This window comes from Podarcis erhardii (assembly GCF_964252035.2).
Source record: "Podarcis erhardii genome assembly, chromosome: Z".
NCBI lineage: Eukaryota > Metazoa > Chordata > Lepidosauria > Squamata > Lacertidae > Podarcis > Podarcis erhardii.
This window is the reverse complement of record NC_138504.1, coordinates 4552826-4577724: the sequence shown is the minus strand read 5'-3', so window position 1 is coordinate 4577724 and position 24899 is coordinate 4552826. Positions and strand designations below refer to the sequence as shown.

The 24899-nt window shown below is 44.2% G+C and overlaps 2 protein-coding genes across 2 annotated transcripts in view; one reads left to right on the top strand and one right to left on the bottom strand.

Moving 5' to 3' along the window:
* Window positions 1-24899, top strand: part of ARHGEF6 (Rac/Cdc42 guanine nucleotide exchange factor 6) — a 370252-nt gene that overhangs the window by 85027 nt on the left and 260326 nt on the right. The gene's annotated exons all lie outside the window — the stretch shown is intronic.
* CD40LG (CD40 ligand) lies at window positions 660-24146 on the bottom strand. The gene is made up of 5 exons (XM_081848321.1): window positions 23919-24146; window positions 8429-8578; window positions 5001-5034; window positions 3333-3389; window positions 660-2484 (listed from the first exon to the last, which is right to left on the bottom strand). The coding sequence occupies exons 1-5, from the start codon at window positions 24066-24068 to the stop codon at window positions 2111-2113; spliced, it is 765 nt and encodes a 254-aa protein (XP_081704447.1). The 5' UTR covers window positions 24069-24146; the 3' UTR covers window positions 660-2110.

Sequence of the window (24899 nt, the reverse complement as noted above, 5' to 3'; positions counted from 1 at the left end):
CAGAGTTCCCTGGGAAGAAGCGACTGCTCATTAAACCACTTTACATATGTCTTGTGGGTGTGCTGAGAGATAAAAAGTTCCAAAATCAGAGGAGATCCAATACGGAAAGGGTGGGGAACCTGATTTTAGCCTGGAGACTACATTCCCTATTGGGCAACCCTCTAGGCGCCACATCCCAGCATTGGGTAACTCTCTCTGCTTTGGATACAGCCCAGCAACGTTCTTCTGCATGTACATCTCTCCACCCAGCCAAGGAGGAGGTGTTATTACAGTTCAAGGCAAGATACCCCAGCCAGCAAATGAAAACTCAAGGGGAGAGTGAAGCAGCGTCAGTGAGCAGTGGGGCCTGGGGAGGAGGTATGGCCTGTGTGAAGCCCCCCAAGGGCCGGCAGAGAGGCCTGGAGGGCCACATCTGACCTCATGGCCTGTGGGTCTCCACTCCTGCTATACTGGACCTCCTGCTCCTTCTGCAGACACCCTGAAACAACTGGTATCAGAAGCCTAATGAAGGACCCAGTCCAGCAGTGAAGCTGTGCTGGCCTCCCCCACCCCCAAAGCAGGAGAGTGATTCAGGAGCTGGTCTAACACACACACACACACACACACACACACACACACACACACACACACACACACCTGCCCCGGGGGGGGGGGGGGATGCAAGTAAAACTGTTTAACAATAGGGGAAGGTGCTAAAGGGAAGGAGGAGCACAGGAATGTGTCTCCATTGCCACTCCTGCCTTGCCAGAGAGTCTGGATTCCCAGCAGCAGCAGTTCCTGGACCTCACCTGTAAACCTCTTAAAATATCCACTTCAATCAAAAACCAATAAGCCAATAAGGCACAGCAAAGATGCGTCAGTTTTAAACTTTATCACCTCAAGAATTGAAGGCAATTTGAAAGAGGGATTGGCACTCATGGTCCGTAAACTCATTGCACATATGACCTAGGCTAAATAGGTTTTGTAGGGTTTTATGCTTTTGAAAACTTGCCAAACCTCTTTGACCAGAGGTGACAATGGGGGCAAAAGAAGCATCTGAATTATCTTGCGGGAAGTGAACCTTTTTCAAAACACTTTTAGTTCTTTTAGAGACTGTTTTCTCTTTCCAACTTAACTTGCAAAGAAGGAACTGCACTAAATTAAGCAAGGTTTCAAACAATGTTCACAAAAATTATGGGAAGGTCATTATAAAAAGACTGATCATTAAGTACACTCATACATTTGGGATGTGGGATTGCTGTGGAAGATCTGCCTGAGCTCTCCGCACAAGACCCACAAGCCAGCATATACTGCGCTTTCTGCATGCCAGTTGCGACTTGGGATAGTGAGATGCATATCGTGGGATAGCTGGACTCGGGGGCATCCATAAAGTTCAGGAAGGCTGCATGAACATTGTCATCTGCAGCTCCTTCTGCTTGTGAAGTTCTCTCTTATTCAGTCAGATCTCTTGCACATAACATGCTCTTTTCTGTCTTGGAAAATAATGTTACACAACTCTGCATCATATGTACGTCAAGACTGTGACGCTAAAGGTGAGTTGGAAAATTGCTGCCTTTGCAGTGGTAGCTTCTAAAATAAGAGCTCAAAAGCTACAGCTTGATCAGTATTGCCTATTCCGACTTGCCGTGGCTCTCCAGGCTTTCAAGTAGAGGTTTCCCCTCGCCCCATTCTGAGATGCCAGGAATGGAATTTAGGACCTTTTGCATGCAAAGCATGCACCACTCAGCTATGGGCTTTCCCCCATGATATGTGTGTCATGTCTGAAAAGTATGAGTTGCGTTTTGATTTTTCTAGCTATTTGGCTAGTAGCTCTGGAAGTGGAAGCAATGTGAAAAGCAATCCCAAGACTTGTTGTGCCAGCACACAAGTGCTTAGGATGGAGCGTATCAACAAGCCCAGTGCAACTTCTGACACCTGTGCTGCATCTGTTGAAGCCTGGCTTTCCAGTATTACATTTTGGTTCTGAGGAACCATGCTCCAACTCTCATTAATAAATAAAATAAAATATACAGGGTGGAAGGAAAAATAAAACAAAATATGAAGTGGGTTATTATAAATAGGATTTGGGGGACCAGCTTTGTTCAACAAAGCTCCATCTTCTCAGCATCTCCTAGGATAGTTCAGACATGCCGAAGTATGTATATCCATGGTCATAATTCACTCTAGATAAGTCCGTCACATTGACAAAGATGACATGACCTTCCTGGAGCTCAACAACTCTCCCTACATGAATTGACTGAAGGCTGCACAGATCGTCTGATGTGCCGTGAGTCCCCACTCCTTTCAACAGCAGCTGATCTGCCTCTGATGGAAGGTTCAGATATACATAGAGGCTGAATGATGCATGCGTCTCTGGCTTGGTGCAAAAGGCAACCTGGGAATAAATATAGTACCGTCCTCTTTTGCCAACTTTGATTTTCCCATCTTGGTATGAAAATGTGTCATTATCCATTGGAGAATAGGGTGGCCTTTTCCACTGCAAAACTGTGGGGAAGAAAAGATAGGCTATATTTATTCGAGGAGCATTTCTATCAGCACTGCTGGGGAAGTTCGTGCTTACCATTTCAGCTCTATAGCTCACTTCTCTCTCAGCCTCATGCTAATCTTCTCTGTATTGTTTCAGTTTTAGCATATGGGCTGCTAAAGTGAAGACATCCCACTCAGTATCACAATAATGTCCACTATTCCCAGACAGAGATATGTTGTCTCTAGGGATGGGCAAATCTTGTCATAAGGACATAGGAAGAGCCTGCTTGGATTAAGCCCATGGCCCATCTAGTCCAGAATCTTTCCCCCACCATGGCCACCCAAACGCCTCTGGGAAATGGGAAACCCAATGACCCCAAGCACAAGAGCACTCTCCCATTCTGTGGTTTCCAGGAACTGGGATTCAGAAGCATCACTGCCTCTGACCACAGAGGCAGAGAAGAGCCATCCTGGCTAGTAGCCGTTGATAACCCTCTCCTCCAAGAATTGGTCACTGCCTCCTGCAGGAATAAGTTCCATAGTTTAACTGTGCACTGTGTGAAGGAGGACTTTTATATTTTCTGTTCTGTATCTCCCAACATCCAGCTTCATTGGATGCCCACGAATTCTCACTGAATTACTAAATGGGGCTAATTTCAAGAGTTCAGTGGGTAGAAGCTGACCCAAATTCCTCGTGAAGTATTTTCCTCTGTATTCAATGCTGAATGCATATTCAATTTCTCACATGAACAGAAAGAAAAGGAGAGGAAAGTGTTGCTCACTTTGCTCTTTCCGTCCCTCAAAAACCACACACTCTCCTCCACGTGGGTATGAGTGATAGACTATCACAAACCCTCACTCCTCACCTCTCTTGCTGCCCTTCCAGCCAGCCAGGTGGATGCTCGCAGCTTGCCTTTTGTCACCTAGAAGAGAAACAGCCTCCATATGACTTTGCCCATGTTCATCTCATTTCAGGGCCATCATGCATGCAGGAAGATGTCCTATACCAGGGGTAGGCAACCTAAGGCCCGGGGGCCGGATGCGGCTCAATCGCCTTCTCAATCCAGCAGCGGATGGTCTGGGAATCAGCATGTTTTTACATGAGCAGAATGTGTGCTTTTATTTAAAATGCATCTCTGGGTTACTTGTGGGGCATAGGATTTCGTTCATCCCCCCCCCCCAAAAAAAATATAGTCCGGCCCACCACATGGTCTGAGGGATGGTGGACTGGCCCACGGCTGAAAAAGGTTGCTGAGCCCTGCCCTATACTGAGTCAGGCCACTGGTCTATCCAGCTGAGCATTATCTGACAGGCAGTTGCTCTCCCAAGATTTCAGACTGGTTCCCCTCCAGCCCTACTGGGAGATGCCCTTGAACATTCTGCATGCAAAGCTCTAATGCTGAGCTATGACCCCCTCCTTGAATTATGGGATTGAAGGTACAACCTAGGGGTGGGCAAACCGATCAGTCTGCTTTCTGTAAGTTTCTGATGTTTCCAGTATTAAATTGAGTCCCTCACATTAGCTCAATAAACAAATGCTACAACACTCAGTTGGTTAGGGCATGGTGCTGATAACGCCAAGGTTGCAGGTTTGATCCCCAAAGGGGACAGCTGCATTTTCCTGCATTGCAGGGGGTTGCACAAGAAGATCCTCAGGGTCCCTTCCAACACTCTGCGATTCTATGAACACCACCAGTCTCCTGCAGAGGAGTGGAGTGTGTGCAACATTGGTGCCAGAGAAGTAGCCCATTTTGGTAAGCATAGGAAGCTCTCTTTTCCTGAACCAGACAATTAGTTCCTCTGGCTTAGTACTGTCAACACTGGATAGCAGTTGGCTCTCTGGGGTTTTTTTGGAGAGGGGAAGTTCCCCACCCTACCTGGAGATGCTGGGGATTGAACATGGGAGTTTCTGGGTGTGACACAGCAGCTCTACCTCTGAGCTACAGCCCAGCAAGGATTGCACAAACAAGAAAAAGTGGCCAAGTTTTCAGAAGACCAGCTTAGGTACGATGACTCAGTCTCCACCCAGAATGTGCAGAACAGATCACATTCACATACCCTGCCTTTAAAGTGCATTTATACCATTGTAACAGTCATAGCTTCCCCCAAAGCAGGGGCAAAACTAGATTTTATTTCACTGTAGCTACAGCTCTGCCTGAAGAATCTTGGGTACTGCCACATACTCCTGACAAAGCTACAACCCTGCAGTCTTAACAAAATATATCTCCCAGGATTCTTTGGGGGACGCCGTGTGGTTTAAATGTAGGGTCTGCAGATGTGACTAAGTGCATAGCCCACCCAAACCTGAGCAACTTATACCCAACCCTCCTTCTTCAACTTGCTGCTGGGGGGGGGAGTATGATTTGCCCCCAAATTACATCACCTCTTTTTTGGTGCTGGAGTTTTTAAAGTGTCATCTCCACCCCAGCCCTGGTGCTTCAGATTCTGCCAGGGCCCCCACTCCCCCCCTTTTTTTTGCTCTTTGGCCTGATTACTCTCTATTTGAGTTTTCATTTCAAGAGTTCCTTACATACCTGTTCTCTTGGCTAGGAGGCTTTCTTGTTGAATCTAGAGAAATTTAAAGAGGCAGGAGATAATATTAAAAGAATGGCAGCATCTGTGTGATACAATACATGCTTCTCCAGTTGTCAAAACCCAGGAGCAGCCAGCCAGCACTGCATCTCTGTGGCAAGCCCATTGTTACATTCCTCGCTCTCTCACCCTGAATACATTCCAAATAGGTAATTGTTTTTTCATCAGCAGAGATGCAAAAATGAGCTATTGTGTATCTAGACCAGCCTTCACTAACCAGCCATGGCTGTTCTGGCTGGAGCTGATGGAAGCTGTAGTTGAAAACATTTGGAAACATTTGAGTGAAGGCTGTTCTAGATACTTTCATGTATCCCCTCCCTTCTGAAATACAACCGCTTCCTCTCTGCCCCCTTGCTGAAAAGTTTGATTCACACATTGGGCATCATCTTTCACTTTGCCGCAGCTTTCAACTTCTCCTCTGTGGTTGTCCATCATCTCACCTCAGGCCCTTCATTTCTATGCAGCATCCCAAAGCTCTTATCTTATCTCCTTAAATTCTTACACGGCCTTTGTTGTTCTCTCCTGGAACTAGGAAAGTTTCTTTTTTCCTTCCTTGTCTTTGTTAACCCCTCCTTCAGGTGACATTCAGTTTGGCCACCTCCATTGCCCTCAGCTGCCCAGAAGATTCTGCTTTGCCTATTTCTCACTGGCTGCAAAAAATAAACCCTTGTGTGTGGCAGAGCTACTGCTTACAAAGCAGATTTTCAAAAAGAAAGACAAAAGATTTTGCTTTTCTTGACTTTGCATGGTTAAAATGCTGGGAACAAGTACAGGAATGACTCAACAAGCTGAAGTAAAAATGAGGGTGCGAAAACGCAGTGGGCATATTCTAAGAAGAAGCTGAGACACTGCAGGTTTCCTTGCTCATTAAAACATATAAGGAGCTAATTTTAGAATTGTCAACTTTCTCTCTCTGACAGAGATCCTGCGCATTTGCAGCTGCCTGACTGGTATGCATTCTGCAAATGGCGCTTTTCTGCATTATTAATTTAAAAACATGTCTCAACAGCTTAATATTTTGAAATCTAAGCCGTGCACCCTCCACCCCACCTCAATAAAACAGGATCATAAATAACAGGGTACAATATTGTTGGTCAGTGAAAGCTTGTGCAAAAAGACATCTGAAGCAACTCAGGACATAGGAAACACCTTTTACTTAGTCAAACTGCCTATCCATCTTGCTCAGTGTTATCTACATTGATTGGCAGCAGTTTTCCAGGGGCTGCTCCCAGCCCTACCTGGAGATGTTGGGGATTTGAAGTGGGGCGTTCTGCAGGCAAGGCAGATGCCCTCCAAGATGAGCTTTGGCCTTTCCTGGCATCAATGAACATGTGATGCTTGCCATTGATTGTGCTTTCCCCATCACTCCATCACCTCCATGGTGGGAAAATGTTTCTGACCATCTATGTATGTGTGTAAGGAAGTCCCACTGAATTTAGCAGGGGCCTGATCCCAGGCAGATGTGCATAGGAACAGACCCCCGCATTTCTGTGCATCAGACTACTCAGGAACCATTAGCTGATTATCATTTGCTCGGGTATTGTTCTTTAAATGTATGGCATATATGCAGTCAGTGAGGAACCTTATGAAGGGGAAGGGCAGAGCTGGAGAGCAGGCAATGGGTGTGGATAAGGCTAAAGGACTGAGCCTACCAGACCCAAAGCTTTGCATCGCCGCATTCAGCCTTGCTCAACCTTTTGGTCGTATAGCAGAGAGCAAGAATGGAGAACCTTGGTCTCAGGAGCCACATGTGGCCCTCCAGGCTTTTCTGCCTGGCCCTCAGAATCCTCCCTAGGCCACATATTCCACTGGTCCTGCTTCACAATCTGAGTGTTTTTGCCTAGCTGGTCTGTGTCCTTCAACTCTGATAATGCCTCTTGCTTGCCTGGACAGAGAATATCTCTGTGTGAGTGTATATAGCACTACTGCTCAAAAGCAAAATCTGCATTCATTGCTCAGCTTACTTTTGCCCTTAGGCTTGCCCATCACTGGCATGTGGCCCTCAAAAGGCTATCCAAAAGGGAATGAGGCCCTTGGGCTGGAAAAGGTTCCCTAGCCCTGGTGAAGAAGAGCAACCCAAAGATGCTAAAATTGCTGAATGGGTAGCCAGGTTAGTCTTGCAGGAGAAAGAAACAGGCTTGCAACACCTGACACATTTATTACAGCACCTGCCTTCATGGATTGCAACTAAAAAGGGGGGGAGGTAAAGGGACACAGGTGGCACTGTGGTCTAAAGGACTGAGCCTCTTGGGCTTGCCAATCAGAAGGTCGGCGGTTTGAATCCCTGGGACGGGGTGAGCTCCCGTTGCTCTGTCCCAGCGCCTGCCTACCTAGCAGTTTGAAAGCATGCCAGTGCAAGTAGATAAATAGGTACTGCAGCGACAGGAAGGCAAATGGTGTTTCCGTGCACTCTGGCTTCTGTCATGGTGTCCCATTGTGCCAGAAGCGGTTTAGTCCTGCTGGCCACATGACCTGGAAAGCTGTCTGCGGACAAACGCCAGCTCCCTTGGCCTGAAACCGGAGATGAGTGCCGCACCCCATAGTCACCTTTGACTGGATTTAAGCGTCCAGGGGTTCTCTTATCTTTTTTAAAAAATGAGAAGTCACTAGCTTTCACAAATAAGGAGGGAGGGTCAGTCTCATTTTGCAGAGCTTGTTGCCTATCAAAATCAACTAGACCAGTCCTGGACAGGCTTTAACCCTGTGGAGGCTGATTCACTAGGGTGAACAAGGCACTGCCCCACCAACCTCATTCTTCCCCCCTCCTGCCTGTCTTCTTGCATAAAAACCAGCCCTGCTCACCAGTTTCTTCCTCCACAGTCTCAGTGTTCCTACCATGCAAGTGTCCTGGAAAAACCAGGGCATCCCATTTTATATTTCAAGAGGACAGTGGCCATTTCGAACTGCAATTTCCTCCCAAAAAATGCTTTTTCAGGGCTGTGATCTCACATAGCATAAGGCTACCAGATTTTTTTCCAATGAATCTGGGGACATTTTTCAACTTCCTACTAAACAGATGGATTTTGTCAGGGGACTGATTTGTAAATCTGGGGACTGTCCCCGGGAAATGGGGATTTTTGGTAACCTTAACATAACACCCCAAAACACACAATTTTAGTGGCTTTCTTCAATGAGAAATTTCTGCATGAAATCACATGAGATCATGGTGCCCAAAATGGCCACTATCCTTTCATGAGAAAAAATGGGAAGATGGCGCACAAGTTTTTGCCTTCAATGTGTTGGAGGGTACACAACATTCTCCTTGCAGAACTCAGACAGGAAGAGACTGGCTCTGGTTCCACTTCCTGTTGGCATTCCTGCCTTCTGCTCTACCAGTTCCAATAATCACCCTCCCCCATGTCTCTTCTACCTTGCTCTTTTGATCCTGTAGTAGGTCCTGCAAGCTGCTCAATATCTTTGCGCAGTCCAGGAGGGTTGCATCACCGTCTTGTGGCTTCCGACACTTCTGTAGTCTTCTGAGGAACACAAAATCTTCCCGCAGGCTGATCTCATCTCCGACCTGGAAGATGGAATGATCATGAGAAGTCAGCTTGCCACCAGATAGCAGAACTAAGGACTCATTAGTTAGATGAGTTGATTGAAAACCCATTTCATAGTGTGCAATCCTACACATTTTGTTCTATTTTAATTGGTATTTCTTACCCACCCTTTATCACAAGATCCCAAGGCAGGTTACAATAATAAAAAACAAAATAATAAAACAATTAAAATAGCTGCAGTAATAAAACAAGCTTAAAAACAGTTCCCTAAATATAATAATCAAAACAATTCCATATATGAAGATAATCAGAGGCTCCAGCTTGCAAGGGTTGATTGGGGGAGCCAACATCATGCACAATGTCAGGACATTGGGAGGAGCCAGGGGCAGAGCTGACCAGCAGCTCCTCCTCCTCCTGCCACTCTCACTCATGGGGGGCTGCTTCGACCATCTTCCCCTCTGCAACAGAAGCAACACCAGCAGGAGGAGAATACCTCCTCTGCTCCCTGGTTTTAGGGGACATTGGGGGTTTCAGGCCGCTCCCAAAAATATTGGGGGCCCCAAAAGGGCTCGGCCCTGATGAGTTGGCACCCTTAAAGACAATACAATGCTTTTGAAGTAATTCAACCTGTAAAACAGTTCCAGTAATAGAATTGCACCCAAATTAATTCAGCGTACTCCCACCAAGTAAATCTGTATAGGATTGCTCTGCAAATTGACTAAAGAGGCATTCCCAGCCAACTGAGTCATACGGTTTTCTAAATGTTAATGTGTTGTTTACATATAATTTCTTATAGAAAAATCAGACGGCAGACAGCGTCTTGGAAGAGGCATCCTTTCCTCACTCTTACACAAGAGAGAGTATCTCTTCTAACAGTGCCATCTTATTATACCTATTCAGAAGGGATCCCCACTGAGTCCAATGGGGACTACTCCCAGAGATGAAATACCAAAAAAGGAAAAGGAAAAAAAGGTCTACAACTTATTCTTGTATGCAACATCAGCAGCAAGAATAGTGTACGCTAGAAATCGGAAACAAAGAGATTCCAGGAAAAGAACAATGATTGTAGAAACTGACAGAATACGCAGAATTAGCAAGCATGACTACTAAATTAAGAACTCAAAATGAAAAAAAGGTGATGGGTGAGTGCGGAACTTTGGGGAATATCTACAATGATGTGACGTTAAATTTAACTTTAACAACAGTGATAGGGAAAGGGATAAAATAGGGTGGATAAATTAATGGATATGTAGCTAAATAAGATGTATCTGAACTGCCATGGAAAGAAAGTTGGGTGGGGAAGTCTATGTGGATTATAGTAGAAGGGTTAAAATATGATCTGTAAATAGAAAACTGAGAAAAACTCATTAATAATAATAATAATAATAGAACAAGCATACAGAATAAGTACCCAATCAGGAAAGGTTGTTTTGTGGCTTTTTATGTTTGGAGGAAAGGCAACTAAGGGGGAACATGATGGAAGTTTATAAAAAATTAAGCACAGCATGGAGAAAGTGGATAGAGAAAAGCTTTTCTCTTCCTTTCACAACACTAGACCTTGTGGACATCCAATAAAGTTTAGTTTTGGAAGATTCTGGACAGACAAAAGGAAGTCTTTCTTCATGTAGCACATATTTGCTCTCCCAGGAGGCCAGGATGACCACTGATTTGGATGGCTTGAAGGCTGGTCTACTCACCAGTTACACAATGGGCCCCTGGTTCCACAGGAGGCAGTAATGGCCAACAACGTTGATGTATTTGAAAAAGCACCTGTAAGGAGCTGTCCCCCCTAGATCACTTAGCAATGGCCCTACTCATATCCTGGGGAAACTGCAGTTTACTAATTATTAACGTTTATTTTCCCCCAACTCCGGTAGTGATGTATGGAAGTGAGAGCTGGACCATAAAGAAGGCTGATCGCCGAAGAATTGATGCTTTTGAATTATGGTGCTGGAGGAGACTCTTGAGAGTCCCATGGACTGCAAGAAGATCGAACGCATCCATTCTTAAGGAAATCAGCCCTGAGTGCTCACTGGAAGGACAGATCCTGAAGCTCCAATACTTTGGCCACCTCATGAGAAGAGAAGACTCCCTGGAAAAGACCCTGATGTTGGGAAAGATGGAGGGCAAGGAGAAGGGGACGACAGAGGACGAGATGGTTGGATAGTGTTCTCGAAGCTACCAGCAGGAGTTTGACCAAACTGCGGAAGGCAGTGGAAGACAGGAGTGCCTGGTGTGCTGTGGTCCAGGGGTCATGAAGAGTCGGACACGACTAAACGACTAAACAACAACATTCCCCCAACTAGCAAAAAAAAACCAGCAATAGACTGGATTCTTATGCTTTCAAGCTGCTAGGTTGGCAGGAGCTGGGACTGAACAATGGGAGCTCACCCTGTTGCGGGGATTCGAACTGCTGACCTTCTGATTGGCAAGCCCTAGGCTCTGTGGTTTAACCCACAGTGCCACCCGTGCCCCTAACTTTACTCAAAGCACCTCCTTAATAAGTTTACAGAATGGCTAGAGAATGATAATATCCTGGCAATAAAACAAGTGGGCTTCAGACCTGGAAGGTCCACAACAGATCACTGTCTAACGTTACAACATCTCATTGACAAATACAAATCAGGAGCGCAAGCCTCACTATACGCTGCCTTCGTTGATCTAAAAGCAGCCTTCGATACAGTCACCAGAACCAGACTCTGGGACAGACTACAGGGTACCAATACAGATAGAAGGCTTCTGCTCTTAATTCAGGCACTGCACGCAAACACAGCTCTTAAGAGTAGCCGCCTAGGACACCTAACAGACCCCATTAAAACCTTCAAGGGAGTCAGACAAGGGTGCCTTTTGGCCCCTCTAGTATTCAATTTCTATTTAAATAGTTTAGTATCTGTACTCAATGACTTAGAACTCCACCCTCTGAAGCTCGCAAATCGGCATAGCTCGGTCCTGTTATATGCTGATGATGCGGTAATTTTATCTAGAACCCCCATTGGACTCAAAAGAGCACTAAGAAAGCTCGCAGCGTACTATGAAACTGAATGTCTCAAAATCAACTATCAAAAGACCAAGATACTCACTTTCGGGGGGAAACCAAAGCTTAGAAGCTGGGAACTCCAAGGCCATAAATTAGAACAAGTCATAAATTATAAGTATCTAGGAATGGTGGTACAGGCCTCAGGAACCAACAAACTTCACATAAACTCCATCGGGAGCTCAGCGGAAAAAACTGCAAACTGTACTCTTAAATTTTTCAGAGCACAAGGGATTTTTTTTGTCCCCATGGCCCTAAAATTATACAAGGCCAAAATGTTGGCACAGCTCCTTTATTGATCCTTTCTGGGCCTGCCTTCCTCTGCTTTCTCCCTCCTTGAAAGAGTTCAATCCAAACTCTTTAGAGCTCTCCTACAAGTCCCCACATGTGTTTCAAATGCATGGGTTAGACTAGAAACGGGGATGATGAGAGTGGAGGCTTATATCTGCCTAACATCAATCTAAAAATGGCTGACATTGAATCTGCTCCCCCGAGGGACAGCCCCACTGATCCTCTGTGACCAGTTCCAGTCAGGCTGGCAGACAGCAGTCCTGAACACCCTTTAGAAACTGGTTTTTGCCCCTCAAGCCCTTCTAAGTCTGGGGTTGGGCCAGGCAAAAGCTACGATCAGGCAAAGAATCATAGACAGCGAGAGACAACAGGACTGCTCAAGGTGCCCTGACTATAAAATTGGAGAAATCAAGATATACATAGCCGCACTGGCAGCATATCTCTTCTTTCTCGTATCCAAAAATGCAAGAAGGGCTTTTACGCTCACCAGAAGCTTGGCTCTGCCCTCACTGGTCCTGGAAGGAGCCTTTTAAAAAGTCCCATATGCTCAGAGCCTTTGCGCCTGTTCATTGGGGGAGATAGGAAGCCCAGAGCACTTGTTCTTTAGATGTCCCTTTTATGAAGAGGCACGTAGTAAGACCATTGATCCCCTGCTGGTGAGGCTCGCTGACCTCCCAGGAAAGCAAAAATTTGACCTTTTCCTGTTAGGCAAAGATTATAAGACGACCCAGATGGTCGCCAGATTCTGTGTACGGATCTGTAGGCACAGACCATCCCCCGACCCAAACTAGAACATTAAGAAAATCCTCAAACTCGGTTCCATGGGTGACTCAGCTCTCTGCAGTAGTTTATCTTAAAGTTTTAAGTGTCTATACGCTTATCTCATTTATAAATTTTAAATTTATTGTTGTACATTGTTTTAAACGTTTGCTTTCCTTCTGGGATTGTACCTTCTGGGATTGTACCCAAGTGTGTTTTATAAGCTGGTCTCCGACCGTAATAAATTATCTATCTATGTATTTGAAAAAGGATTAGACAGATCAATGGAGGCGAAAGCCATCAATGGCCACCATGGCTAGGCTATGTTCTGCCTCCACAGATGGAAGCAGTATTGCTTTTGAATACCAGTTTCTGGAAACCACAGGAGGGGGGAGCACTTTTGAGCTTATATCCTGCTTGTAAGCTTCCTGCAGGCATCTGGTTGGTCACTGTGAGAAGAAGGTGGTGGGTTAGATGATCCATTGGCCTGATCCAGAAGGCACTTTTTACGTTGGTAGGTATAGGATTGCAGCTGAAGATGGCACCAGGTGCAACACACACAGGCATCATCAATTTTCAGACTCTAAAACATGGATGGGGAACCTCTGACCCTCACTGGGGTACAATGCCTATCATCCCTCATCAATTACCATGCTAGTAGGAGCTGGTGGGAGTTGGATCCCAACAGCATTTAAAAATAAAATGTGTCCTTTCGCTGCAAATGTATACAAATTTATCTTGGTTATTAATCTGTTAGCCTCGGTGACTCAGGGAAGGAACGCGTTCCAAGGACATAGGAATGCTGATCCATTTAGCTCAGGGGTGGGCCCACGGAGCTTGCCCATTTGACCAGTGAGGCCATTTAGGGCAAATCACACCCCCATACCCTACGCATGAGGCTGTACATGAGAGTAGGTGCATTTCCTTGCCTTGCTCCAGATGGGAAATCATTTCCTATTGAAACCTTCTGTCCCAGGTCTGCTCTTTGAACCTTTGACAACCAAATGTTCAAAGACCTGTGCAGGACTGTCTGAAAGCCCTTTTGCAAACAGAACCATACAACTCTTTGAGACTCCTTTTTTTTTTTTTTTTTTAGGTTCTAAGAGCAGCAGGACAAGGAGAAGAGGACAACAGAGAACGAGATGGTTGGACAGTGTTCTCAAAGCTACCAGCATGAGTTTGTCCAAACTGCGGGAGTAATTTATCATTACTAGGAAGAATTGCGGCGATTAAGATGAATGTATTGCCAAAAATGTTGTTCTTGTTTCAGACAATTCCTGTGATAAGTAATGCAGCCTGCTGTAAACAATGGCAAAAAGATATTTCAAAATTTATCTGGAAAGGGAAGAGTCCGTTGGATTATGGCCATAGCTTGTTCATGATGAATCTGCAATCATTTGAGTTTATACTGAAATCCTGAAAAAGAAATGGGTTTCTCTCTCTTTCTTAAACAGTCAAAACCCTTATGAGGGTTGGATTAAGGGTGAGTGTGAGCTATCAGGGCACCTATGTTTCTGTATGGCAGGGGCACAGCCGGCCCAAGACATTTTGGCACCTGAGGCTAACCACAAAACGGTGCCCCCTCTCCCTGTCAGGGAAGAAGGGGCAAGTGAAGATCTACATCAGCAACAAGCGGGGAATAATGATCTACATCAGGATCTGCCGCCCCTGTGTAAATCACAGATTAGGAAATATCCCATCAAATCCAAAAGGGTGACAATGTGCTTGAAGGCAAGGAGAAAGCTTCCATCAGAAAACTGGAGCCTTGCAAAAATTAAAAGAAACCAAAGTAGTCATATTTAGCACATAAGAAGAATGGGGGGAAATCCATAGTAGGGCAGTTCCTTGCTAAGGGCCAACAAAATAATGAGGATGCTTTCAAGTTCTCCAGAACTCACCACCAGTCAAAGCAAGGAATGAAGACAGAATTGGATTGTTGTAAAAAATGGTCCTTTAGGTACCCTAAGCTATTGAGGGCTTTATGGCTATAACACCATGACAGTTTCTTCCTCCCACCTCCCACCCCCCACCCCACCTGCCAAAAATAAAAATAAAAATAAGCAAAAATCCTGCTTTGCTCAACAGCCAGCCTGATAAAGAATTTTGGAGAACTCAAAAGCTTGGTCACGCATTTTGGTGGGCCTCAAGAGGATAACTGCCTGCACTGTGGATTTTAGACTTGCCCAGATGTGTAGGAGGCAAACAAACTAACAAAAGAATTTGAGGAGCATTCTTTTCTTTTTCTTTTTTTAATGACCACCACTAAACATTTATTTAAATATGTGAAAAACAGGAAATCATTCAGGGAGGCAGTTGGACTGTTACATGACAAAGGAGTGAAAGGCATGCTAAAGGAAGATAAGGAGGTTGCAGAGAAACTGAATGAATTCTTCGAGTTTTTCTTCACTATGGAAGATTTTCACACCGCCCACCTCAACTGATAGATAGATAGATAGATAGATAGATAGATAGATAGATAGATAGATAGATATTTAGGAAGGGTGTCTAAAGAACTGAGGTAGACAAAGATGACAAAGGATGGAATTTAACGGCTCAGAGACAGATTAAAAATAAAAAAAGTCACAGAGCCCAGATGGTATCTATTCAAGAGTTCTTAACCCAAATATAAACTGCTGATTTTCTAATCATGTGGTATGGGAACCGTACCTACAGGGCTGGACTAGAACCTGGGATACAAGGGTTCAAATCCCAACTTAGCCATGAAGCTCATTGGGTGACCTTGGGCCAGTCACTTAGCTTAGCCTATCTGGGAGGGTCGTTATGGAGATTAAATGGGGGGGGGGGACCATGCATCCCACCTGGAGCTCCTTCAGGGGGAAAGGTAGGATATAAATGCATTAAATCAATCAATAAATAAATTGGTATCAATATTAGAGGGCTGCACCTGGAAGGTAGCCAGCAGAACGCCGTTTTTAAAAGAAAAAGAGAAACATTGCTGGCTGGTTAAGTAGCTTAAGCCCTATTAAATGGTTGGGAAGTATTATTTAAAAATTAGTTTGACTTCACTGCAAAGACGCGCTCCTCAATTGTCTCCTGAGACAGACAGATGCCAACCATATTATTAAAGATAAAATTGTTAAGCATGTTGAAGAACAAGTCTTATTGCAGAAGAATTAGTATGGCTTCTGCAAATAGAAGTCCTGCCTCATCCACAGTCTGCAGCCTTTTTTTAATATGTAGGTTTTGAGGAATGATTTGTTAGATTTTATACCAGGTGATCCCTCATTAGTTGTTCCTGAGCAAATTTAGTAAGAGAACAGAATGTCTTTTGAAAGGGGTAGAGAGGCTTTTCTTTTTTATTTTTTGTTCTTTTTCTTATTCTGTAAAATTAATAAAAATATTTAAAAAAAAAAAATGAAAGGGGTAGAGAGGCTGATTCGTTTATCAAGTCCTAAATGACTTGGGAGCTAAACACAGTGGAGTAGCATGGGGGGCAAGGAAGGTCATAGAATACTGAGGGGGGCTTAACCAGGTGCTCCCATGACAGGCTCTGTCACCAAGACCACATGGCTGCCACCTTCTGGAGCCATGGGAACATGAGCTTTGCCCGGGCTGGGCCTTCGGGGCTGTGCAGTGGCTTCTTCCCCATGCGGCCAGCAAAGGGACACTTGCTCCTGGGCAGAACTCCTGCTGGCCAGAGCCCAGCCCTGGCCCACGCTGGCCCTTCCCTGGGGCCTCTCTCCTGGTATGTGTCTTTAGGCAAGGTGCAAACCCCATGGTGGGAGCAATGGAGAGGACAGTCACCCACTCAACCAGGACCTGCCAGTGCCCATCCTCGCACTGTGTGACCAAGGAGAGACAGACAGGCAGGAAGGGCTTCGCTTGGCGTCTCAGCCTGTTCTCTGTCACCCTCCGTGACAGGAACACCACCACCACTCCCCCCACCTGAGATCTTGCCAAGCAAAGAGGGTGAATGTGGCAACTGGCATGGAACCTCCATGAGGAATGGCAAGGTGTACAGCAAGGTCCACCTGTTGCCTACCACGGAATGCCATAAGGAGGTTAGAGGGAGCAATCATTGCCTTGCCCCGGATGCTGCCAACCCATGGTATGCCACTGGCTAAACATATACCTCTTCACTAGGGATGGCGGAAGAAATTCAGTTCAGTACATATTTAATGGTGAACCTGCCCAATCCACACTTTCTGACACACAACCAGCCTTTGAAATTCGTACTTCTCTGAAATTTATGACACAATTCTCTGACAAACCAATGCTTAAAATATAAGTGTGCAGGAAAAATACAGATGTTAGTGAAAATAACATACTGACATTTCATTATATAGGGAAAAATTGCTTGCTAAAATGTGTACATTAGTCAAAATTGCATACAAAAATGTGTTTTCAGATAAATTCACCCTAAAATGCTGGTGAACTTTCATGAGGATTAAAAAAACAAAAACAAATTGCAAATTGCTGCAGAAATATGATTTTAAGAATGGAAAATGTGAAAGCAGGAGAACTGAAAGTGACATATCCATCCCTAGTCTTTATTCAGGCTATTGAAAGTGGCTGGTTTATTTCAGAGAAAAGTCCCCCTATTGTACCATCTCATTTTGTTTTGTACCACCATTATGTATAAGCAATGTTTATAAACCTCCCTGAGTTAGGGATTTCAGTTTCCTGTGTTTCCAATCCTACATTTACTTCTACACGTCTCTAAATCAGTTTGCAAATTTATTTATTTTTAAAGGTCCTTGTGATAATCCATCAAAATTTTAGTGTGAATTTCCCCAAACAGGCACAGTTTTTGTATGCAACTTTGCTTAATGTACACATTTTTTGAACAGCAATATCCCCACATATAATGCATACTTGAATGTTTTCTTTTCTTTTCTAATATATGCATTTTAAATGTGCACTTCAATAGACATACCTGGGCTGGAGAACTGCGTCATAAAATTCAGATTTCAAAGGGCGGCTGTGATCCTCTTCACATATTGTTTCAGAAAGTGTAAATTGCAAAGGTTGGCCTTTATATGCAAACTGAATCAAATTGCTCCCCCATCCCTCCCCTCATCTTGCACGGGATAGAAGCATAGTACAGTGGTACCTCGGGCTAAGAACTTAATTTGTTCCGGAGGTCCGTTCTTAACCTGAAACTGTTCTTAACCTGAAGCACCACTTTAGCTAATGGGGCCTCCTGCTGCCGTTGCGCTGCTGGAGCACGATTTCTGTTCTCATCCTGAAGCAAAGTTCTTAACCCGAGGTACTATTTATGGGTTAGCGGAGTCTGTAACCTGAAGCATCTGTAACCTGAAGCGTCTGTAACCCGAGGTACAGAAATATTTTTAATGTTTAATATTTTTATCTCTATAGAGCAAGCTTTTCTCCTCACCACAGTCTGTCTCCAGCTTTCCCTAAATGGCGCCATCAGAGTAAGACTTTGGGGCAGACATTGTGGTCTGCAAACAGCAGAATGAGCAAAAGGGGCCCCCAAGTGCAACAGGACAGGCACATCATGTTTTGAGGTAAGTAAAGCACTTGTTTTAAGTACGTGAACTTAAAGCAGTCTTTTGACCACCCAAAATGTGATTAAAATCAGCATGTAAAATTACCACAGCAGACCACGGCTTTCTCCAGTGGGTTCTCACAGTTGCCACTGTGGTGCCCCCATTTATGTGAACCGGCTGCTGGTCATGATCCACCTGCTGATGCCCAATGTTCCAGTCAGCCATTCTGCCTGTGAGCACAGAAGTAACTACTTCATGTCCTGGAACACAGAGCTCGTTCCCTTGGGATGCTTGGAACTCCTGGTGGGTCTTTCTCCGGTCAGAGTCACACGAGAGAGTTGAAAGAGGTGGGTTAGAAGCACAAGAATAGGGATGCCAGCTTCAATTTCTCATTTTTCCAATCTTAAGTTCTTCACATTTCCATATCAGTTCGCATTTCTTAAAAAGACTTTATGAAAATTCTGAAGCGTTTTGGTGCAAATTACTCCAAACAGCCACATTCTTGAACGCAGTTTTGTCTAATGTACATGTTTTTGCAAAGCAGTTTCTCCTAATATAATGCATATTTATATGCAATTATTTACTAATAAATGCACACTTTGCCTGAGCATATGTACACATTACTTAGCTGGAGAACTACATTGCAAAATTCAGAGAAGTGTGGGTTGAAAGAAAGCTGTGTTTCACTGTGTTTCAGAAAGTGCAAACAAGGTAGGTTTGCATTTAGCTGCAAACCAATTTAATTTCTCACCGGTCCTTACCGAAGGTCTTCAGAAGTGCCCTGCCATAATTGCAAAAGACTGGAAAGGTGAAAATGGACGTTCAGTACAAAAATGGGCATCCTTTTATCTGGCCAAACACTTTGGCAAAGAAACTGAACAAACAAATATACATGAAAGACTTTGCAGCTTTGCAAAATAATGTTTTTATTCAATAGACTAATAAGCAAAGTGGCAAGGGCTTATTCCATCCCTGGATGGTTAAGTCCAGTCGCAGACACATGGCACACTATAGACTGATACGCTATTATGCCATTGCTGTATAGCTCAGTTGGTTAGAGCGTGGTGCTGATAATGCCAAGGTTGCAGGTTCAATCCTTGTTTGGAACAGCTGCCTATTCCTGCGTTTCAGGGGGTTGGACCAGATGATCCTCAGGGTCCCTTCCAATTCTATAATTCTATGATAAATAAGAGGCAATACTTCTATACTCATGAAGCGAACTAAGATTTCTTCTCCACCTACACTCTGAGAGGGAAAAATGATGTACCACACCCTTTCCTAAAAATAAAGAAATAAATGCTTTGGTATGTGTTTGTTTTTTAAGTGCCCTGTTGAATCAGACCAAGGGCCTATCTATTCTAGCCTTCTTCCAGCAAGGACCTGCCAGATGTCTCTTAACAGCTCACAAGTAAGAGCAGGAAGTCAAAACCCCTTCATCTGTTGTGACCACCTAGGAACTGGCATTCAGGGGCAGACTGCCTCTGATCATGGAGGTTTTACCTCATGATGGGAATTGTGTGTGTGTGCACGCACGCGTGTAGGCAAGGTGGAGGAATTGTGTTTGGGGCTGCAAAGTGTGAGGAGGGTGTAACCCTTTCCTCCTCTGCCTTATCAGTTTGCATTTTTTAAAGACTTTATGAAAATTCATAAGCATTTTAGTGCAAATTTCTGCTAACAGGCACATTCTCAAATGCAGTTTTGCCTAATGTACATGTTTTTGCAAACAATTTCCCCATAATACAATAGGGTTTTCTGCATTGTTTTCACAAATATACTGCTTTTTGTGCAGAGAGCTTGGTTGAGGAACTGCACCACAAAACTCAGGAAAGTGCCCAATATCGAAGGAGTGCTTTGTTTCATTTCGCTCATGTGTTTGGGACGTGCAGATGAGGCAGTTTTGCATTAAAATGTGAAGAAGAGAAATTATCACTAGTCCCTAAATACAAATGTCATGTTCAGCACTGTGTGAAATCTGGCCCCAATATTTATCTATTTAAAAGCATTTATATACAGCTTAATATTTCAACAATATCTGAGTGATGGTGAGAGCCATTGATATGCTCCCTTTCCCCCATTGATTTATCCAATCCCCCACACACACCCCCTAAAGCTAAGAACATGAGCACAACCTGTTAGATCAGGCCAAAATCCTACCTAGTCTATCATCCTGGTCAACTAAATTAAAGTGAGACCTGCACTCAACAGCACTCCCCACACTTGTGAGCATTAGGGCACAATGGGTCCATTCACCAAAGGAAAGCTGTGGGCAGGATTCCTGCATTGTAAGGGTTTGGACTAGATGACTTCTGGGGTCCCTTCCAACTTTACAGTTCTGTGATTCTAGGCTTCCTAGCAACTGGCATGGGGGGGGGGACATACACCCTCCAATGCAGGAGATGGTACATAGCCATTGTGCATGAAGTGTTGTATCCCCCAAGCTTGTGGAACTTCCAACTCAGACTGGACAGCCACTCTCCTTCCTGAACTTCAGGCACATGGTGAAGATTTTGTGATACCAGCAGGCATTTAAAGGAAGTGCTCAGGATTATATTATTTTTCCGTTATTTATTTATACTATTTTTATACTGCTCTTTATCCAAAGATCCCACCATCATAATTTATGTAGCAAAATCATAAAAGCACAATACAGAGCATAATAATACGCAGCATAAGGATAAAATGATCAGTGGCTCAGAGTGCCTTCCGTCAGCTGCGGTTGGTGACCCAGCTACGCCACTATCTGGACAGGAATAACCTAACTACTGTTGTTTATGCTCTGGTAACCTCAAGGCTGGATTACTGCAATGCGTTATATGTAGGGCTGCCTCTGAAGACGATTCGGAAACTTCAGTTACTGCAGAATTCAGCTGCCACGTTTGAGCATATTACACTGATCCTGGTCCAACTGCACTGGCTACCAATTAGTTTCCAGGCCCAACTCAAAGTGCTGGTTTTGAAAGCCTTAAACGACTCAGGACTGCAATACCTCAAGGACCGCCTCTTTCCATATGAACCTACCCAGACCCTGAGTTCATCTTCTTGAGGCCCTTCTTCATGTGCCTCCTCCTCAAGAGGTCCGGAGGGTGGCAACAAGAGAACAGGGCCTTCTCTGCAGTGGCTCCCTGTCTGTGAAATTTTCTCCCCAGAAATGTTCACGTGGCACCTTCATTATTTTTATTTTTATTATATATTTTGTGGTTTTATATTTTGATTTTGTTCTGTGAAACATCCTGAGACCTCTGGGTACACTGTGATATATAAATAAAAAAATAAAAAAATAAAAAAGCCATAATAACAGGGGCCCCCTCCACATAAGTATTTAACAGGCCATAGATTGCTTAACGGCCATAGGCCTGGGTAGAAAGGAATATTTTCACCTGGCAGCTAAAGATATGTAATGATGGTGCCAGGCGAGCCTCTCTGGGGAGAACATTCCACAAACGGGGAATTTGGTTTTATGATTAATTTTTACTGTTGCCTTATGGTGTTAATTTATGTACACAGCTTACAAATGCTAATGAAAAACACTGGAAATCAACAAAGGTTCCTATGTGGGAACCTTACGAATGTATGGAACGTTGCTTTTTCTGAACATCTGGTCAGATCCAGACATGTAATCTGGGGTGAAGCCAAATCAGACAGTTCTGAGGCAGATTGCTTCCCATTTTCTGATTATATAAATTGGGAGAGTCATATAAGCAACTCCTCCCGCGACTCACTCTTCATTGCAGCAGTACTACATAGACATGTCTTACATATTCAGTTACACACAGCAAGAGTCTTACATATTATTATTATTATTATTATTATTATTATTATTATTATTATTAATACCCCGGCCTCCCCAGCCAAGGCCAGGCTCAGAGCGGCTTATATGACATATGACTCATGCTAAATGTAACTGCATGTCTATAACATGTCTATAACCAAAAATGTGCCGTCTGTGCTTCTGTTACTGCTTACATGGTTATGTGTTAGTTTGCTTCTGCGGCAACGAAATAAAAATTATTATTTTAAGAAGGAAGAAATGCCAATGATTAAAACTCTTTAAATAAACTAACTAACTAAGTATGGCTAATAGCCACTGAAGCCTCATGAATTTGTCTGATCATCTTTAAAAACACCCAAGCTAGCAACATCACTACATTATTGAGGGAGTGAACTCAATAGTTTTGACTATGTGAAGGAGGACTTTGTCTCTCCTGAATCTTCCCAACATTCATAATTATTCATTCATTCTTTCATTCATTCCCTCCCTGCCCATCTGGCTGGGTTTCCCCAGCCACTCTGGGCAGCTTTCAACAGAACCTTAAAAACAGAATAAAACTTCAAACATTAAAAATTTCCCCAAACAGAGCTGCCTTCAGATGTCTTCTAAAAGTTGGATAGTTGTTTATTTCCTTGACATCTGATGGGCGGGTGTTCCACAGGGCAGGTGCCACTACCAAGAAGGCCCTCTGTCTGGTTCTCTGTAATCTCACTTCTTGGAGTGAGAGAACCACCAGAAGGCCATCAGAGCTGGACCTCAGTGTCTGGGTTGAACAATGGGGGTGGAGACGTTCCTTCTGGTATACTGGGCTGAGGCTGTTTAGGGCTTTAAAGGTCAGCACCAACACTTTGAATTGTGCTCGGAAACGAACTGGGAGCCAATGTAGGTCTTTCAGGACTGCTGTTATATGGTCTTGGCGGCTGCTCCCAGTCACCAGTCTAGCTGCCGCATTCTGGATTAGTTGTAGTTTCCGGGTCACCTTCAAAGGTAGCCCCACGTAGAGCGCATTGCAGTAGTCCAAGTGGGAGATAACTAGAGCATGCACCACTCTGGTGAGACAGCCTCCGGGCAGGTAGGGTCTCAGCCTGCATACCAGATCGAACTGGTAGACAGCTGCCCTGGATACAGAATTGACCTGTGCCTCCATGGACAACTGTGAGTCCAAAATGACTCACAGGCTGCACACCTGGTCCTTCAGGGGCACAGTTACCCCATTCAAGACCAGGGAGTCCCACACACCCGCCTGCCCCCTGTCTAAATTCTAGCATGAGGGCTAGAGAAACATTCTGCCTCTTCACTTTTTCTGCACCACGCTTAATTCTTTATATCTCTATCACTTCTCCTCTTAGTCATATTTTTTTGAAACTAAAAAGCTTCAAATGTTGTAACCTTTTCTCAGAGGAAAATCATACCACCTCCTTGGTTCTTTTCACTGCCCTTTTCTGAACATTTTACCAGCTCTACAACATCCTTTCTGAGGTGAGGTAATGACATCATAACATTTTTTCAGCAGCAAATTGCCCCGAATTAGCTACACATGAAGATATCCTATTATCTATCTTGACTCTCACCTTGGTCCTTGGCTGGATTCCAGCATAATGAGAAAGAATGAGGGGAAAAAATCTCTCTATTGACTTTCTCTACATAATGAAAAACTTTTTTATATATACATACATCTATCACATCTGCCTGCTATTTGTTTCCCTCTGTTACATGTCCTACTCAGAGCAGACCCATTGAAATTAAACATGACTAATTGTCTTAATGTCCATCAAATTCAACGGGTCTTCTCTGAAGAGAATTTAGTTGGATGCAACTACGTGTGTTCTTTTCCCCACCCCTCCAGCTACTGGATCTCAATTTGCTGGTTTAAAAAAAGACAGCAGATCCTACAACTTGGAAGTCTTGACAACCGTGGTCTGCAGCAGTAAACCCTGAAGTTGTTCTCACACTTGTGAAAACCCTTCCTTCTCAGTTTGGCCCTTCACTGTCCTTACAGAGTGACACCAGAGCAAACGAGGAAGCAGCCTTACCTTGTCCACCTTCATGTGAAGATATAAGCCAAAAAGCACTGTCCCAACGAGCTGTGCGATAACGAACACTGCCATCAAGCTTGTGAAGGCTTTCATGGTGAAGCCAGCAGGTCTTGGGGTTGTGGGTGGATAAGGCTCACCAGAGTCCATGTGTCTCTGTCTCCTGAATTCTTGCGTCTCTGAGCCTCTTGAAAACCACCTCACTACTTACTCTGCGCAAGAGAGCAACAAGTGGTGTGTGTGTGTGTGTGTGTGTGTGTGTGCCTGCCCACCTCTTCCTGGGGAGGAAACTCATCTTCCATTTGTTCACACTCCTCTTCCACAACAACAGCGACAACAAAGTCATTTCCTGAATTCGTTTGCCATTCACTTCCATGGGTTGTCACAAGTTCCTCCTCCAGCAACTTCATTCTTCTGCCCACCCCCCACCTTTTCCCCCTATCATAGACAGACTTTTTTTTTTTTTCCTCTTCACGCACACCCCAACCTCTTCCTGGCTTCAAAGAAAGAAAGCATCGGTGACTAAGGACGGGCAAGTCTGTCAATTCTGGGTTCAGTTTCTCATTTTTCCCATCCAACACTAAATTCTCCACATTTCCACATCAGTTTGCAATTTTTGTTAAGTCCTTGTGAAAATTTGTTGGCATTTTAGTATGAATCGCTCCTAGTACATTCATATTTGTATGACATTTAATGTACACATTTTGGCAGAGCAATTTCCCCTAATGTAGTGCATCTTCACAATTATCACTAAAAAAAAATATATGTACACTTTACCCTAGTGTCCGCAATTTGGAACACATTACTTGCCCAAAGAGCTGCATGACAAAATGTGGAGAATTTCAAAGAATGGCTGTGTTTCAGAGGTCATATGGTTTCAGAAAACGTGAATTTGCTAAGTTTGCCTGGATTCTGTTTCCCCTCCCCCTCCTTATTTATGGCAGCCTTTTCCAACATGGGGCCCTCCGTTTGACTCAGTCA

Bases quoted from the DNA above. Each gene is read 5' to 3' on its own strand.
- CD40LG (XM_081848321.1), bottom strand. From the start codon at position 24,068: ATGGACTCTGGTGAGCCTTATCCACCCACAACCCCAAGACCTGCTGGC. The intron at 8,579-23,918 runs GTAAGGCTGCTT...TCCATCTTCCAG, and splicing joins TTCACATGAAGGTGGACAAG to GTCGGAGATGAGATCAGCCT. The intron at 3,390-5,000 runs GTATGTAAGGAA...TTTCTCTTCTAG, and splicing joins CCTCCTAGCCAAGAGAACAG to GTGACAAAAGGCAAGCTGCG.